Here is an 18,383-nt window from a genome sequence, read left to right on the forward strand (position 1 = left end):
GGATGTCAGTTACTATGGGATCACCCAAGTGGCTGGGATGAACGGTAGCAGATTGAGAGGATGAGGGGGATAATGTTTAAAAAATATTTTCTGTCCTTAACAGTCTCTCTGCCATATATTACATGGTAAAATAAATAAATAGCTGCAGTTTGGAAGAGACTCATTGTGCTAGATATCCTTTGACCCAATTAAAACTTAAAAGTGTCAGGTGAGCTCTCAGCAAGTCTCTGGAGGGCGTGCTGGGCAGGTGTGGGGGACCTGGGCTGGCAAGAGCAGCGCTGTGTCGTTGGGCGAGGGGGATGTGGGTGGAACTTGGCTTCACAGTTGCCGACAGGGCTTTAGGGTGCCTTTCTTGTCTGTCACTTTACAGCTGGTTCTGTGTCCCAGGAGACAAAGTCCCTCCATTCAATTAGGAAAACACTGCTTAGAAATTCTCTCAATTAAGCCTTGTCAACAGGAGTTGTACTAGATTATAGATGCAAAAACTGGAAATTTGAGTGGCTGGAAGGAATTGGGAGATGATTTTAACATACGTTTAGAACAGAGTTATTTATTTTAGATTCCTGGAAAACTGCTGAGGATGCAGACTAACTAAAAGTTAGTGACTCTAATGAGTTTCTAGTTGAAATAAGTCAAAGAAGCTAAATAAGAAGCCTACAGGTTTGGCAGCGACTTTGTCTAGCAAACTGGATATAGTTTGCATTGCTTACTATTACAGGGTGGAAGGGAAATAGTATGAAACATTTAACCATAGGTACTAAGAAACCAAAAATTATTTTAGTCAGCTTTGCTTGTGGGATTTCTCACTTATTTTTATGTATCGAATGAAAACACATCTAATAGACAGAGAGCATTACTGTGCGGGTGGTGGTGAGTCATACTGTGGTATTTCGTGTACTGACTTAGAATGTTGGCAGGAACCTTACCAGCTGAAAACCTTCATGTTTGTTCTCTGTGTGTACACATCCCTTTGGGATTTAAAGCTCTCTGTTGTTTCCTCACTGGTTAGAAGCAGGTAATAATTGACTGAATGGACCTCTAAATAGACAAAACCAACAAAAATCTTATCTGACTTTCAGATTTCAAACCATCCCTATGAAAATAAAATACCATTCTCAGGGTCATTGTTAAATTTTAAGAGCTGTATTGGCTATTGAGGGTCAGTTCGTGAGTCCTGGATGTAATGGTCATTTCCTGAGGATGGGATGGTTGTTCATAAAATTAACGAGTTATCTCAGCCTCATAGTACATTCTGTCCAGACATGTATGAAAGTGTCAGTTTTTGGCTGCCAAAGTGTCACCCTTCAGTCTTCCACCTGCCTTGTCTGGCTTTTTCCTCTGTGATGTTGTACTTATCACTGTGACATATGACTTAAGGCCAGGTCACTTGTCCCTCCACGGGTTTGACTTATTTCTGGTAGTGTTGAGTTGTGGGGTGGGAGGAGAGGGTTAAATCCAGAGAAGGCACTGCTAATGCTGGGTGTCTGTGAGGCGAGCCTGAGGGTTGCTGCCTGTGGGGCATGTGGGAAACCTTTGCTGGGTGGGGTCTGGATGGGTGAGTTGGGCCTGCTTGCTGTGGGCAGATACCTGAAGTATATAATTTGAAAGAGAAAGGTTAGCCTTGTCTGAGTAATAATGGTTAGAAATTCTGTGTGCTTCGTGCATGGAGTGAGGTGGATGGTTACCTTGTCAAGGACCATTAAAAAGCCAAAAACCAAAACAAAACAATCAAACACACACACACACACACACACACACACACACACCCCGAGTTGATTAGCAGGGTGACCCCAGGGACCTGTCTTCATTTCCCCTTCTCATTTTTTAATTCTCCATTCCCCGCTACATTAATTGCATGTCCTCCTACCTCTATGTGAATATATATTAGTATGTATATAAAGAGTTAGCTTAACTAATTAGAAATAGAAATCCTGAATTCCTCTATTAGAGATTTCTTTGTTAGCCAGAAACTTATTTGTTGGCTCACTGAAATCTGTCGATTTGGTAGATTTTCAAAAAATAAATGCTTTCAATGTTGCTGTGGAGGTTTTATAAATAACCCCATATTTCAATTTAGCTCACATCTCTGGAAAAAGCTTTTTCAACTCATTCAAGACCCTTATTGTATATTATTTCAGAATTCCTTCCCTTGCTTTATCTAGCACATCAATCCATTTCCTTAGATTTATTTGTACTGTGCCAGTTTTATGTGGATTTCCTTATAGAGCTAGCTAGCTGCCTGCTTACTCTGGAGTGCAGGGCTGGGGAGATTCTTTGTCCAGAATCTTTTAGAAGTGGGGCTTAATAACATGCTTTGTTAGGGTGAAACCTAGAACTTCAGTTCCCACAGCTGGGCTTCTCTCAGAGGTCCTTTCTTCTTACAAAAATATATAATTTTACCTGTTCTCCAGGGTATTATAAGTATGTAAAATATATATTCTATAAAGATGTAAACAATATAATTAATATCTTCTCCGAGAAAGCCTTAGGTTTTGTTTGTTGGTTTCAGTTTTTGAGAAACCTGAGCTTGGTGCAAATGTTTCTCCTTTATTACTCACTAAATCATTTTCCTTTAATTAAGTTTAAAAACTCTAAGAAAGAATAATATGAAAAAATAATTTAGGGGCCAATGAAAGGAGCTGGCTGGCCATCCAAGTCTAAGATGAACAGCAGGAACTAAATTTGTTCTGTTCATCTTTGCATTAACTGCCAGTCCTCAAAACGGTATCTGATGTAGCCCAGTTGCAAAAAAACGGTGCTTGAGAAGCAGCCAGGATGCTTCCCGGGGTTGGACTAATTACATTTGTTTGTTAATCTTAGTGGAAAACTTGGCGATTAACTCAGAGAGGAGCCAGTACTCTTCTGTGGTGCCGCCACTAGGGAAAAGGAGAAAACAGCACAGAAAAGTTTCCTAAGGACTTAGCGCTGATATGAACCTATCACTTAATTTAACGTTAAGGGACCTGGAGAGAAACATTGCCTCTCTTGGCCTAAATGGAATGTATACTAATAGAATCTAGGTAATTTTCAAGCAATGGATAAGGATATTTCATGGAAGAGATCTTTGGTTTCAAGCATAAGTTGTGCCTGAAATTGTAACATTTCCCAGATAGAGCTGCTTACTCTAAAGGGGTCCGCATTTTTCCTTTCCCTCCCCTTTGTACATTTCTTCCCAACCAGTTTCTCTTCTAAACTGACTCCTTGGTTTATCTAATGTTCAACCAGAAATTTCTTTCCTTACTGTGTACATAAGGCTATATTTTCTCTACTCTGAATGTTTTGTTTTCCTGGGGCTCTAACAACAAGGCTTGATTTTTTTTTTTTTTTTTAGCAACTTTGAGATATAATTTACGTGCCGTAGAATTCACCCAGTATAAGTGTATAGTTCAGTGAGTTTTAGTGAGTTTATACGGTTGTGCCACCATTGCCACAATCCAGTTTTAGAACATTTCTGTCCCCCTGTCCATTTGCAGCCAGTCCCTGTCCTGCCCTGAGTCCTGGGTGACCACCAATCTACTTTCTGCCTCTACAGATGTTCTTTTCTAAAAAAATCATGTAAATAGATGCTATCTGAGATACAGAAATCCTAATTGCCTTGTTTTCCTTGATTGCCTTTTTCAATATTTCAATTAAGTATCAAAATGAAAAATTTCCTGTGATATTACTTTGAGGTAATGTCAGAGCTTGAAGAAACTATTGTGTCAAGAGGATTTTCAAATTAGTCTGTATTCCATTCTTCTTCCTCCTGCCGTCAGCTGTGCTTCGGTTCACCTCCTTGGCCAGCAGTGTATCTAAATGAGTGCAAGTACTGGAAAGGAGAGACGACACAAGCAGTCCAGCCGTGTTGTAACTGAGAAGGACACCAGGAGTGGGGTCTCTGAGACGGGAGTGTAGATTCAAACAGAAAAGCTAAAACTGAAACTAGACAGCTTCCGTAAGAAAGCATAGAATGCTTTTTTTTGAGGAAGGTAGCCCTGAGCTAACTGCTGCCAATCCTCCTCTTTTTGCTGAGGAAGACTGGCCCAGAGCTAACATCCATGCCCATCTTCCTCTACTTTATATGTGGGATGCCTACCACAGCATGGCTTTTCCCAAGCGGTACCATGTCCGCACCCGGGATCCGAACCAGCGAACCCCGGGCTGCCGAGAAGCAGAATGCGCAAACTTAACCACTGTGCCACCGGGCCGGGCCCTAGAATGCTTTTTTGACCTGCAAGTTGCAAAAATTTCTTGAGAAGACAAAAAGCACTAACTCTAAAAGAAGAAAGATTAATAAATTAGACTTCATCGAAATCAAAACACCTTGTGATCAACATAGACGTATCAACAAAATGAAAAGGCAAGGCACAGGCTAGGAGAAATAGACTCGGTACAGTTGTCCTCGGTGTCCATGAGGGATTGGTTTGGGATACCAAAGTCCTTGGTTGCTCCACTCCCTTAGTCGGCTCTCTGTATCCGTGGATGCAGAGGGTCAACTGTATAAATCTGACAAAGGACATGTTTCCAGAATATGTAAAAAAGTCTTTAACTCAATAAGACAACAGGCAACTCAATAAAAATGGGCAAAAGATTTGAGTAGATACTTCACAAAAGACACATACGAATGGCTAATAAATGTGGAAAAGCATATTCAGCATCAGTTGTCGAGAAAATGCAAATGAAAACTACATTGAGATACCACTTCATGTAAACGAGATGGCTAAAATTAAAATGACAGCACCAAGTGTTGGTGAGAACGTGGAGTAATTGGACCCACCATACATTGCTAACGGAAGAGTAAAGTGCTACAGCCCCTTCAGGGTATACCTTTGCCAAACTCAACATTGTGTACTTGGATCTGTACATTCACTCTATGTACATTTAAAGAATGGGTTTTAATCTTTGAAATGAGTTGATCATCACTATATCCTTCAATAATCCCCTGTCTTCTTCCCTCCTTCCCCCCTCCCTCCCTGCTTCTCCAACTTCCTCCACCTTATTTTTTCATTTATTTTTTTGGCAATCCAGCTATGTCAGATATTGCTTTGGGGACATAATTAAATTAATTTGGCAATTAATGCAAGGTGAATAGAAAAATTTAGTTCCTGCACTCTGGGACTCCAGAATGGGAGTCAGACATGCCAATGAGATAACAGTAGCAATGTGCTAAATGCCCTAAGGACAAGGGAGCACAGAGGAGCTGCCCACTCCAGGAAAGTCAGGATAGGCTGCCTGGAGGGAATAGTTGATGCCTTGTAAAAGCTTAGATGAATAGGATTGATCCTTAGACCTGGTGGGAAGGGCTCTCTGAGAAAAGGGAACAGCATGTGCAAAAGTTTCAGAAGTGGGCAGCTTGTGATCAGAAGTGCTAAAAAGTGGCTGCTGGTGGAGGAAGAGGAGGGGAGAGGGACCAAGTTGGCAAAGGCCACATCATGAAGGGCCTCTACCTACCAGCTGAGGAATTTGGACTTTATCTTGGAAGGGAACTGTTGAAGTCTTCTATCATCTTATCTTCCTAACTAGATTTAAGTTCCGTGACATCAGGGTCTGTTATTCATCTCTGTAGTCTTTGTAATATCTGGCTGTGGTCCTGGAATGGGTATGACAGCGAGTGAGTGTTGATTGATCCCTGAGGCTGTGATGGTCTCGAGTCTTGAATGCTTGGTTCAGCCACATTATTAACATGGAATGAGTCAGAGCAGAGGCACTTTTGGAATGGAGGCGTCGGGGTCTTGTTACACTCTGGGCATTGTGCCTAGGCACTCCCAGTTATTATCTAACTTAATCCATGTCACTCTCCTTGCTCAGAATCTGCCGGTGACCTCTGCTTGCTCTTAGGAGAAAGACCAAAATTCATGTTGTCCTTCAAAGCTGCTGCTCACTGGCTGCAGTGCTTTTCACCTATTGAATTCCCATGCAGCTCTCAGCTCTCACTTCACTGCCCCCGGAAGCCTCCGCCCCCCCCCCCCCCCCCCCCCCCGCCCTTCCCCACACCAAGGGGGCTCCCAGAGCTCGGCTTCCTGTGTGGCCATCCTCAGTATACAGGTTCACTTGACTTCTCCTGCCCACCAGAGAATATGAGCTCTGTGATGTCTTTCTGTACCCCGCACCTCACATAATGCCTGGCATTTAACAGACATCAAAAACATTTTTTGGTTGCATGAATGAATCCTTGAGAGAACGCGATCAGATATATATTATCATTCTCACTTTCCAGGTGAAGAAATGGAAGTTCAGAGGTTAAGTCACTTGTCCAGGGTTGCATACCCCATGGGAGCCAGGCCTGGGCCTCGTGGGCGGTGAGTGCGGCGGAGGGGTGTGTCCCGCTTTCACCTTTGAACGTGGGCTCTGTAACCAGACAGCCTAGACTCAAGTTCCTCCTCCAGCATTTACTAGCTTTATTACCTTGAGCAAGCTGTTTAATCTGTGATTCAGTTTCCTGGAAAATGGGGTAACATTATCCACTTTATAGGATTGTTGTGAAGATAAACTAAATTAATTCATACAATACATTAGAACAAGCACACAGAAAGTGCTCAATAATTTTTAACTGTCACTATTACCAGTATCCATTTATTCCTCCCATTTTCTTACTGTAATCCGAAATTACATCCAGAGACCCTATAGCAATTTTTTATTTCTTTATTTTGTGGAAATTCTATTCTTGCATGAACCCATCTGCCCTTACGGCCTGCTTCAACTGTGTTCTCTCAATTCAAAATTGGTCATTTCTGTGTCTCAGCAGAAGCAGAAGTTTCCTATCCCTAACAGCAAAATATGTTGATATTCATACCCTTTGCTGTGAATTTCTAGGTTTTAGGATTCACACATTTCTTAACACTTCCGCTCAGTTAGCAAAAACACAGTGTTGTAATGTATTAAAGGATGCAACATTAATAGCCCCGTTCTCTCTCACAAATCACAGACCTTTTCCCCAAACTATTCAGCATGTTATCGAGCTGTTTGAATAACTGAGCTGACCCCTCTCCCCTCTAAAAACCCTGATTGTTGAGAAGTGATTTATGTCACATTATTTTCCCCATTCATCAATAGGTGAAAGCAGGTGTGACTTACAGGAAATTAAAACAGGAAGAAAAATAATTGCTTCACATGTATAATAGTTGCATGCCAAAATTTTAGCATGTTCCCTCATAATAGAATTTTTTGTAAATATCTTTAGTTCCTTCCCTGGTTGTTCATTGTTGAAAGTCTTAACTAGTTTCATGTGATTAGGGTGTAATAGTGTGTGGGTGTATGGGTGTATGTTTTAGTGACTTAACTGTTTACCTTTTTCTTAAAAGAAAATAGCACCTGATTTGTGTTTAAATAATGAGAGAAATGACAACAGTACAGTTGCCTTCCCTGTGCCAGGCATTACTGCATGCTTACTTGATGTCACTAATCTTCACAGCAGCCCTGCAAGAGGAATGATATGCCCATGATTTGAGGTGAGGAAGCAGGGGCTTATGGGATTAAGAACTTCCCTGGGAAGCTAGCATGTATCAGGCCCTGAGTGGCCAGGCCCTGGAGGTGTAGGTGTTAACAAGATAGGGCATAAGGGGATAACCAGAAGTGCACCTGGCAAAGTCAGCTGGGTGATAAATGGAAGACCTCAAAGGCAGAGTGAGGAACTTATAGTTAATTTTGTAGGCAATGTGGAACTAATGAAGCTTTTTGAACTGGGAGCGCAAAACAGCACAGGTGTTCTATTTTTAAGGCAAAGGTTTTAAAGCTTGGTCCCTGGACCAGCAGTATCAGCAACACTTGGAAACTTCCTAGAAATGCAAATTCTTGCACTTTCTCCCACCTGCTCCATCCTAAACGCTGGGTACTCCGTGGTTTAGGGCGTCCTCCTGCTGATTCTGGTGCACACTGAAGTTTGAGAATCATTGCCTTAATGCATTCTGGCCGTGCCGTAGGAAGGGCTGGAAGGGTGAAGAGGAACAGTGTGGAGGCTCTTGCCAGAAGCCAAGGGAGAGGGTGTTCAGGCATAAGTTTGGGTGGTTTCATTGGGAATGAAACAAGAGGAAAATCATGAACTTCTCAAGGAAGAGATAATAGGACTTGCTGACTAAACGGAGGTAGGGGGCTAAGATGCGAAGCCAGTGTCCACGAGGGGCAGAATTGCAGATGAACACTGAAGGTATTCAGACGGGGGCTCGTTTGTGCTCCTCAGGGGTCTAAACCTTATTGTGCCTTAATTCATAGCATCTTTTATATGTCTGTCTTACATCCACCAATCTGCCACCCTCAACTAAATCACTTTCCCTGTAGGGATAAAAGTGTACCAAACACTCAATACCAGTAATAATACTGACCATAGATTGAGGTATTAAATGCCAAGGACTTTTCTCTAAGGACTTTGTATTCGTTATCCCATTGTTGTTAATCACTAGTTATGGATGCTTGTAAGTTGCCTTCCCTTAGTGTCCAATCTAAGTTGTACCAGTGTAAATTAATGTTTCCAGACAGTGATCTGAGAGGGTGAGTCTGGGCTCTGCAGTCAGACAGCTCTGGGCTGAAAACCCAGCCCCATCATTTGCCAGGTGTGTGGTCTTGAGCAAGTTACCCAATCTTACGCCTAAATTTCCCCCAGCTGTATTACAACAGGAGTTATTATTACAGCGAGGATGTAATAACGAGTGGAACTCTTAGGGTTGTTTTGAGAACCAAATGCAAAAATGCATGATGCTTGGCACATCAAGTGCTGAGTAAATCTTAGTGGAGTTCATGGTGATGAAGATGTCTCCCTTGCTCAGAACCTCATTGGTGCCTTTGTCCAGAGAATAAACACCTTAGTCTGGCATTTAAGACTTTCCACAAACTGGTCACTGCCTGCCTCTCAAAGCTTTAACGTGATGATTCGTTGCACAATCCTAGTGCTTCAGCCAAGCTGGTCGGTGTCCCCCACACTCACTGAGTCTGTTACCACATCCCGGCCTTTGGGTCTGTCCCTCGCTCCTCTCCTCGCGTCCAGGGCCTTCAGGGCCCAGGCTGATATTCGGTGTTTGTGGAGGTGGCCCCAGCAAAGCCTTGTCTCTAATGCAGTTAATCCTTCCAAACTCAAGAGGCCTGATGGCCTTTACTGCTCAGTGGGCCCTCTGCCGCAGTCCCCGTGCTCAGGATAGCTCTGTCCGTGCTCCGCCCCCTACCTGAAGCTTCATTCGGTGCAGGGCCTGCTTCTCGCCGGGCTGTGCCTTCTGAGTGGTGGTAACATGCACCTTAAGTTCGCTTCTTGCTCTTTCCCCAGTTCGTTGAAATACGTGCTCGTGGTTTTGTCTCTCCCTGATGATGCTGATAACTTCCCCTATGGGAATAACATTTAATCTATGAAATACTAATTATTATTTTTCTTCTCAGGATGAACTTGACCTCACAGACAAACACAGGGAGGCCATGTTTGCGCTTCCAGCTGAGAAAAAATGGCAGATATATTGTAGCAAGAAAAAGGTAAGATATTCATTATGTTTATTGTTAACTGGAAAATTGTCTCTTTTTTTTTTTTGTGAGGAAGATTGGCCCTGAGCTAACATCTGTTGCCAATCTTCCTCTTTTTGCTTGAGGAGGATTGTCCCTGAGCTAATATCCGTGCCCATCTTCCTCTGTTTTATATGTGGGATGCCTCCACAGCATGGCTTGATGAGTGGCGTGTAGGTCCACACCTGGGATCTGAACCTGTGAATCTTGGGCCACAGAAACAGAGTGCACGAACTTAACCACTAGGCAACCGGGCCAGCCCCTGGAAAATTATCATTTTTGATTCCCTTTGCCCTCCCATTTCACCAGCAGAAGTCAGGCAGCTCTTTATAACCTACGAACCAGATTGGATGTGTCCCCTTGTGGCCTTGGTGCTATGTGTGGCAAAGTGCTGACCTCTGATGTTGTTTTTCTCAGCACTTCATTGGACGCTCCGCAGCCCTATAGTCCTGTGCAGCTGAGCCCCAAAGTAACGCTGGCCCACATGAAGATCAAAGTTTTTTTTCTGCTCTTAAGAGTTTGTATATAGGTAGGTTAGGATTAGTGTTGTGAGGTCACAGTCCTCTGTGACCACCATCTAACAACTTTCCGTTTCACCATGTCTAAGGTGCGGTCCTGTCCTTGTGATCCGAGGTGGTTCTCCAGCCATTTCACATTCCAAACTAAGGATGCAGGATAGGGAAAGAAGGCACGAATGTGCTCCCCCCCTCCACTGTTAGGGACATGTCTGGAAGTTATACACCTGACTTCCCCTCACATCCCACTGTTAGCTACACGGCCACACCTTGCTGCAAGGAATGCAGTCTTTATTCTGCGCGGCCACCCCCACTTAAAAGCTGGGGGTTCTGTTACCTTCGGATAGGAGAGAGTGGACATCAGGAGCAGCAGAAACACCGAGGCTCTGTTCCTAGCACCCGCAGCACTAGGTGTCACCCCGTGGACTGTATCTCCTGCAATACAGTTCACGCTCCATCTTTTAAACCCTGTGGCAAGTTCTTAGACTGTTCCCATCCCATTTTTGGAACCAATCCTGTTCATGGCCATCTTTTGCCACTTTGCTTCTGTTCCATTATGTACTTGAATTCAGACGGGATAAGCGGGAAAGGCAGGGCTGGCACCTAAGAGAAATACCATCTCTCTTCGACAGGCAGTGGACACTCCGATTACTCACTCTTGGCCTCAGAGCACAGGAACAAACTATAGCAATCCAGTATCTATTCAAGACATGGCATCAGTCAGGGAACCCTTTTCTTGGGTGACTAGCATGCATTTGGGGCCCCCACTTGCCCACATGGCTGTCTCTTGGCATGCTGCCTTGTGTCAATGCTGTGGCCCCTCCGTGGAGCATCTCTTCAGTGGTGAGCCTGCATGGGCCCCTCTCCAAACAGACTTTATGCCTCTGGGTATGAGGCGCCATGTCTCACTCATCTTTGTAACTCCAGCATCTGGTACTTTGAAATGAATGTATGATGAGTCAACCACTGAGTTAACGTTAGTGTCATACTGAACTGTCAAAAAATTTAAAGTGCATTTAATTTTCCACCTGAGCAGTTATAATTGATGAAACTATATGTGGAGTTCGGTTCCAGGAGCCTTTGCTGAGAGACGTGTCTAGCTGTAACCTCTGAGTGTGATTTCCAAGCCGATTGCTATCAGATCAGACCAAGTTGGAGTCTTAAGTGTTGCTAACCCAGTAGTACCCAGTAGGAAGTGTCTGAGAATGAATATGTCCTCTTCTCCTCTTTCTCTTTGTACACATCTTAACTGGAAAACCTCTCTTTTGTTGAACTGATTGTCCTGGCTCAGGAAACAGATAAAATACTCTGGGAAAGAATTTTAAAATGAAGCTAAAACGTGTCCAGTTCTGAAAGTGCTGGTATTATATGGTCTTTGAAAACGAGGGAACTTTTCCTGCAGCCGTCTTAAAGACCTGGGCCCCAGAGCTGAGAAAGAAAAGTCCTCAAGTGCCCGTGCACACAGAGGAAATTGTCTATTTTGGCTCATCCAAGTGCACATTTTTTTCTCAAAATTAGGAAACAATGTGAAGTGGGATTGGGAATATGCAGTGGAGGAAAGGAAAGGGCAGGAAAATGGGAGCAGCTTACCGAGGGGAAAGTTTCTTCTTTCCCAGATTTTATTACACCCTTGACAGCAATTGAAAGTTAATCATGGAAACTACTGCCCCTTAGATTAGAAAAGGCAAACCCTGGAGGATAGCAGTGACCTCGGGCTCGCAGCTGCTGCTCGTTTTTCAATTTCCAGGCCTATCAAATCCCCTTGCAAACCTTGTCTCCTGTGCACGTGGTGGGGTTGGCTCTTTGTGGGAGGATGGATACAGATATGGCCACTGGCCTCAGAATCCCATTTCTGGATGGATGGGCCCTTCCTGCTAGTACCTGGCCAGATCGCACAGATCTGTGGCAATGCAGTTCTGCTTCACTCCAGCAGCTGGGATTCCTTATGTGACTTAGCAGTGGCGTGGCTGAGTGGGAAAACCATTTTAGCTCTTTGGAGAATCCCCTGGGCTTATCGATCTGCCTCATTTTAAAGTGAATGGTAGCATTGCTTGACTAAAGGTTGTCTGATTAGAGCTTCTCAGACTGTTAAAACCATACTATGCCTTTGGTCTGAAACTGACCTTTTTGGGCACTGTAATGAATTGGGAAATAATACAATAAGTAAGAGAACACAAAAACCTAAACAGGAAAGGAGCATGCTGTTTACTTCTCTTCAGAGAATGTGATCTCCTAAGGAACAGGTTGCCCATTCTCAGAATGGAGCCCGTGGTGGCCATCCTTAATACTAAGAGCAGATTATTTTCCTTGAACCCTATCTTGTGTAGCCTTTTCAAATCAGACTTGTCACCAGCAAGCCAAACCATATGCATTTCTCAGCCCGAGGGAAACCTACACACCCATGGCTCCTTCAGATTTTCCTTTTTTCAAGATTAGAACCCAGGACACTACAGCATTCTCCCACATAGTGAAGCCGCAGCGTAAGGGCCCGCACAGCCCACAGAAGCAGATGCAGGAGTTGGTGACAAGCAGGCTTTCTGTGGAAAAGCGCACAGCAGTCGTGGAGGCAAATGAGACTGGGAACTCAAGACAGAGCCAGGCCTTTCTCAGCCAAGTGGCTCTTTCCATCCAGCGGTGACTTTGAATGCCAGCAGTGGCTGTCTGCTTATCAAGCTCTGCGTTCATTTCTCAAACTTCTCTATCTAAGTCTCTGGTTGAAAACTCATTTCCAGAGCCAAAATGAAAGCAGCAAAAGTGTTTCTGGACTCAAAGAAATGGAAAGAAATTAATTGGAATTTTGCCTAATTGAGTAATCTGAGGGAGAGAAGAGATGGATGTTGTGGCCATGCTGGAAGTCCAGACAAATCTGTAAAAATGACCAGACTGGTTGGTCAGCCATGGTTTCATGTATGCAGCAATCCACTGTCAAATTTTTCGACTTTCATGAAAGGTCCACAGAAAGGTTTTGTTGGTGGGGCTGGGGGTATTTTCAAATAGGAAATGTTTGTGCTTCTTATCTTTAAAGGTAATTCCCTTTTTAGTTCCAATCACAACATACTCTTTTGTTTAAGTGAGGTTTTTCCCAGTCCCCAGCCAGAAACTGCATCTGTTAACAATCTTTTGGATTTTAAACTGAAGCTTTTTAAACAATGAACCATCTGACCACGAAAGGCATCTGGCCATGCTGTATTTGCTTATTGTTAACATGATTTTTAAACCCTGGGAAAAGTAAGGAGCTGGTCTTCAGAGAGGAGAAAATGAAGCGGTGTAAAGGCTGTATTGTGGCGACAGCCATCTTAGCGGCACGGGCAGAAGCCTTCCTCAATTGCAGTTCTTCATCGGAGCAATTGTGCTGGTTGTAGCACTTAACCCGTCCATATAAGTACCCAGAGAATACTGTTTCCTTCTCCCTGAGCTTCAGAGTTCACGCAGTGAGTGAATGGGGCTGACACTGTTGGCTGTAGTGCCGTCAGATGTTGGAGGCAAAGATCAGGATTTGACCACTGCGCCTAAGTTTCCCTGCTTCCATTTCTGATCTCTGAAGCCAAGGCTTACGTCCATGGCTCTGGATTCTTCAATTTACTTTTCTGTATCTTTTGAGGTCTACTTTGGGAAAGGTGAATTTTACTCTGTTGCTGAGTTGTGTTTAACTCTAGCTGAATTAAATCATTCAAGCATCTTGCCTAGCTGGCTGCAGCTGTCGTGGCTTGTGCAGAGTCCTGATCCAGTGCCGGGCACCTTTGGAGACATCTAGGAAAAGTGGCTGAAAATTCAGCTGATACTTTTCATTCAGTCCCTTTCTTTGGTTTGTGTATCCTAATTGGATCACTCCGCCACCGCTCTCCACAAAAGGAATCCTCCTTTCACCACACACACAAAGATTAAAACTGCGTTGTGTCTGGTCGTCAGCATGCTGTTCTTTCCCTTCCCTGAGAGTGGAGGCCCCCTGTGTTTGGAGTGCAGGGAGGGAGTGGTTTGATGAAAACAGGGATTTAAAGGAACATATGCTAACGTAGTGGCATTAAAGACAAAAGGAACCATCAGTTTTCTACACAGTTCTCAAACAAAGCAGCTGGAAAACGAGGAGGTGAGGCTACAGGTTAGTCCTCTAGTTGTTCCCAGTGTCCTACTGAGAAGCTGCTATGGGTAGACTGACAGGAGAAGCAACGGGTGGACACTCGACCTGGCGGAGCTGAGAGGGAAGAGAAGTCAGACGTCCTCTTCTTTCTTTACTGTAGTTGTTTCAATGTGCAGTAGAGTGAGCTTTGGGTTTTCAGGGGCCCACTTTGCTAGATGTCAAGATTTGAGAGAGGGAGCCAGTGGAACTGGATTTCAGCATCTGAGTTTCTAGACTTCTTTAGAAGTACCCGGTCTGGTCTCCTGCCATTGAGATTTCACCCCGATAATGGATTCCAGTCATCATTTGTGCCTCTAAGTGCCACGGGGTTAAACAAGTGGCAGAAGCTGTAATGATTAGAAATAGGATTGGCGGTCCTTTCATTCTGCTTCTCTAAAGAATAGATGAGGGCAGCACGGTAGCTGGAGGACAGCGGGTGTCTCCGGGCGCTGCAGGCTCTAAAACGCCCTGCTATGTCTGCATATTCCCTGGGTATGGGAGATGAGGATTTGTGTACCAGACTGAAACAGTGAGAAACAATAAGCTTTGAGTATCTGGTGCTTCACTCAATGAAGCAATGCGACTGGTGAAGGGAATGTTGGTGTGTCTCACCTGACATGCTGAGTACCTTCTCTGGGGTGGACTTTTGCCTATATTTTGAGGATGATTAAATGAGTAAGTCAAACTTACTGGAGTGGATGGTCCTGGTAGCAGAAGCAGATGAAGTCAAATAATTGCCCTATCTTGTCATAAGCTTCATGATAGGGTAAGCAGACAGGCTCTGGAGCACAGAGGAAGGAGCCCCCGTGCTCTGGGGGAGTTTGCGTGACTGAGATGACGGTTCCTTCCCTGTGCTGACCCATCCAGTGGTTATACCAGTGGGAGAGCTGGTGTTGTCATGCTTTCATCTCGTCTTCTAGAAACTGGCTCCTTTCTCAACAGCTGAGCTGTGTTCACATGCACTGTACACTTTCCCTCTGGATTTGCACTTTGTTCTGTGTCCCTTTTGCCACTGCTTAAAAGGTCAAGTTCAGACTGTTGGCCTAATCTGATCTTTACTAAACAATTTATAGGGCTTGTTAGGAAATCTATAAAGAGGCTTAAACTTTTGAAAAGTGAAGACACTGGGGGGAAGACTGCAATAACTGAGGTTTGTTCAGTCGGGAGAAGAGGAAGTCAGGTGGCAACTCCAGCACAGGCTGATGTTCACTGGGTATTCCCCAGTGAAACTGTAGTATCTGTCAAAACATTGCCAACTTCCAGTTGGTAAAGAGCAGCTGCCTCCATCCTCCCAATAAAAACCGCCCTGACAGCCTGACCCTTCCCCCAAGGGCCCGCCAGTCTTCCCCCATGATTCAGGCACTCAAGGGTCAGCTCCCGGCACAGCACAGCGGGGGACTCCAGGAGGCTGCTCCCACATTGCAGCATTGGTCCTGATCATTGATGCCTGCGCTATATTGGTTGGTAAAGATTTCTAACATTGGCCTAAGTATGAGATGCTGATTGACTGAAGATGGTGACCAAAACCATTTGATAATATGTGTCCAGAGACTGAAACATTCCTCTTCTAGGAGTTGATTCCAAGGAAGTGATCAGAGATGCAGGCAAAGAACTCTGCATGAGGGTGTTTTTGCAATATTGTCTCTGAAAGCCAATGATTGTAAACAGCTTAAAGGAGGATGGTTATAATATGGTACACAACCATAACGTAACAGAGTATCTTGCAGCCATTGAAAAGCCCTGTTTTTAAAGAAATTTTAATGACATAGGAGACTGCTCAGCATGTAATGATATAGTTTAAAAAAAGATATAAAACTGTAATCAGTTTTGATGAAAAGTTTGCAATAAAGTGTATATAAAGGTAGGCAGACAGAAACAGTTGTTTGGTGGGATTGTGGGTGATTTACTTTTCTCTTTATATAAATATTTCCTAAATTTTCCATAGTTCATTGTTATCCCTCCTACCTTGGAATATTTTTCCTGGTTGTCAAAATAAAATTGCGCTTTTTAAAAAAATGCATACAATATATTTTGTATCAGTCAGCTTTCAGTCAGAGAAGCAGGACTATTGGCGGGACACACACACAGAGCACAGAGATTGTCTCTCACATAATCGGGGAAGCTGGCTAGGCTCTCTCTTTACAGCTCTGGTCTTTACATCTGCTGCTGGAGCTTCATGTCCATGGAGCCAGGAATTGGGAGGGAAGGTGGATATGAACTGAGAGAGAGCAAGGAGAGCTGGAGGCCGCAGGGACAGACTGAAGCGTGCGTCAGTTCTCGCTGCCTCTGATCTGATGTCGGTGTCCTGCAGAAGCCTGAGCCGTCGGTCATGCAGCTCAACACACACACACACCTGGCCCGGGAGAAGCTGAAGGAGGATCAGGGGAAGGTGGAGCAGAGGCACACCTGGCTGCCGCTTCACTTCCTCCCTCCACGTCTCCCAGGAGAGTCTCTCTTGTGGCTCACCCTACCTGGAAACCTGCAAAAAAGGATGTTGTTCAGCCTAGCCAGCTTGAACGTTACAAAGCAACCACATATTTCTATTGAAATTAGGGGGAAAAATATTATTTAAAATGCAACCAGTACTCATGTTGCCAAGACAACCCTGGCATTTTTTCTTTGTCTAGTTCAGGGACCCTTTTCACCCTCTCTCTCTTTTTTTTTGACTCTTCCCTGGGGGAATTAAAACAAAGATGAATCTGTAAAGCACCCAGAGTTTCTCAGTACCATTTATCAGTTTAGGCAGTGGCTGAAAACACAACGACCTCGGCCCTGATGAGATTTCCTCAGTTTTCTGCCCAGAAACCTGCTGAAGGCTTGTTTCTCATTACCCTTCTTCCCCCCAAGTAGTGTACTGTCAAAGCTAGTGACCCATTTTCTTTTTCTTTTTATTACAAAAGCCAGTGCTATCAAAAAGAACACCAAATTTTAGATTTGGAGTCCAAAATTCACAGACTCTCTGCCTCTGGCAGCTCTTGAACTGAAGTTGTATTCTAATAAAGAGCGGTTGGCTCACGAGTAGTCATTTGCCTCCTCTCCCTGGAATCTCTTTGTTCAGTGATACCAGCTTTGCATATTTTTTCCTCCTAGTGTTATCAATTCTGTCATTCCAGCTGTGTCTACTACCACCCCTGCCTTGTAGTGTCTGGAATGGTCCTGAGCTCACAGTTCCTGTTTTCATAAATGTTGACGCCCGCTAGGTGCCCAGCTTCATTAACGAAGAAGCAGTAAGCACACTGGCCCATAGGATGAACCCAAACATACCTGTCTTCTTTGGTGCTTGGAGAAGTGAAGAATCTAAAATATTGTGGACAACTTCTGGCAAGGTATTCTGTTGGAGTGTTGCGTTCTGGTTCTGTAGAATCCTCTGTTTCAGGCTTGAGATACTGCCAGTGAAAGGACCTCCCTTGGGGTGGATTATCTCCAAAAGCCTTTCAATTGAGGGCTCTGCCTGCAAGTTTCCTGAATTACATTTGTCCCTCATATTTGTTCCAAACTATAGTGTTTTGTGTTTGTGACACTCTTTTTTCTAAGATAAATAGAAGCCAACTAATAGCTGTGAGAAATACATTGCATAGTTAAAGGCCATCCAGAAGGTAACCTGAGAAGGCAGGATACCACCTATGAGTTGTACCACCTGGGGCGTATTTCTTAACCCCTCTAATTTCTCTCTCCTCCTCTGTCCAGTGGGATCAACTTCATAGGGCTGTTGTGAAAAGTAAGATAATATGATTTCGTAGTTATCAGAGAGCTGGGGGGCATGGTAATGTTAACTGTTGTCACCATCAATGTCAGTGATGGCAAGTATGATCAAAACAGTAGTGTGGACTGAGTTTCTGCTTGTTCACACTCATCCTAGCTTGGGATTCATCTCTGTGTTCTTAACTACTGATGCCTGGTTTTCTCAGAACAGTAGCGAGAATTTCAAAAGCAGCTCTCCCTTAGTTAAACCACAGGACATTTCAGAAGCGGAGATGGTAAGGTAGGAGGATATATTGTAGATAAGGGAAGAGACCAAGAAAGTCTGTACTGTTAGCACCAGAAATTGGTAAAAGGAGGCCCCATTTATGTCAAAAATGGTAGGGCAATGGTGATCAATGTGCACTCCATTCGTTTCTGGGTGGAGCCCTGAATCTGAAATCAGGAGCATCCTTAATTTATGTTTGGGGAGACTGAGGCCCAGGGAAACTCAAATTCCACTCCACTCTGTCTTCCTCTCGTCCACATGCCCACCGAGTGCATTAGTCCCTGCAGGCCAGGTATGGCCCATGGAGATGCTCACTTCACTGGGCTTG

At 44.1% G+C, this 18,383-nt stretch overlaps 1 protein-coding gene across 8 annotated transcripts in view; it reads left to right on the top strand.

Annotated features, from left to right (window-relative positions):
• Positions 1-18,383, top strand: part of DAAM1 (dishevelled associated activator of morphogenesis 1) — a 161,650-nt gene that overhangs the window by 74,838 nt on the left and 68,429 nt on the right. For all 8 annotated transcript variants that reach the window (XM_001497278.7, XM_001497257.7, XM_023627822.2 and 5 more), the window contains one exon: positions 9,340-9,429. In XM_001497278.7, coding sequence (XP_001497328.1) covers positions 9,340-9,429 — 90 coding nt within the window. The remainder of the gene's footprint in view (positions 1-9,339; positions 9,430-18,383) is intronic.

Source organism: Equus caballus, chromosome 24 (genome assembly GCF_041296265.1).
Source record: "Equus caballus isolate H_3958 breed thoroughbred chromosome 24, TB-T2T, whole genome shotgun sequence".
Taxonomy (NCBI): Eukaryota; Metazoa; Chordata; class Mammalia; order Perissodactyla; family Equidae; genus Equus; species Equus caballus.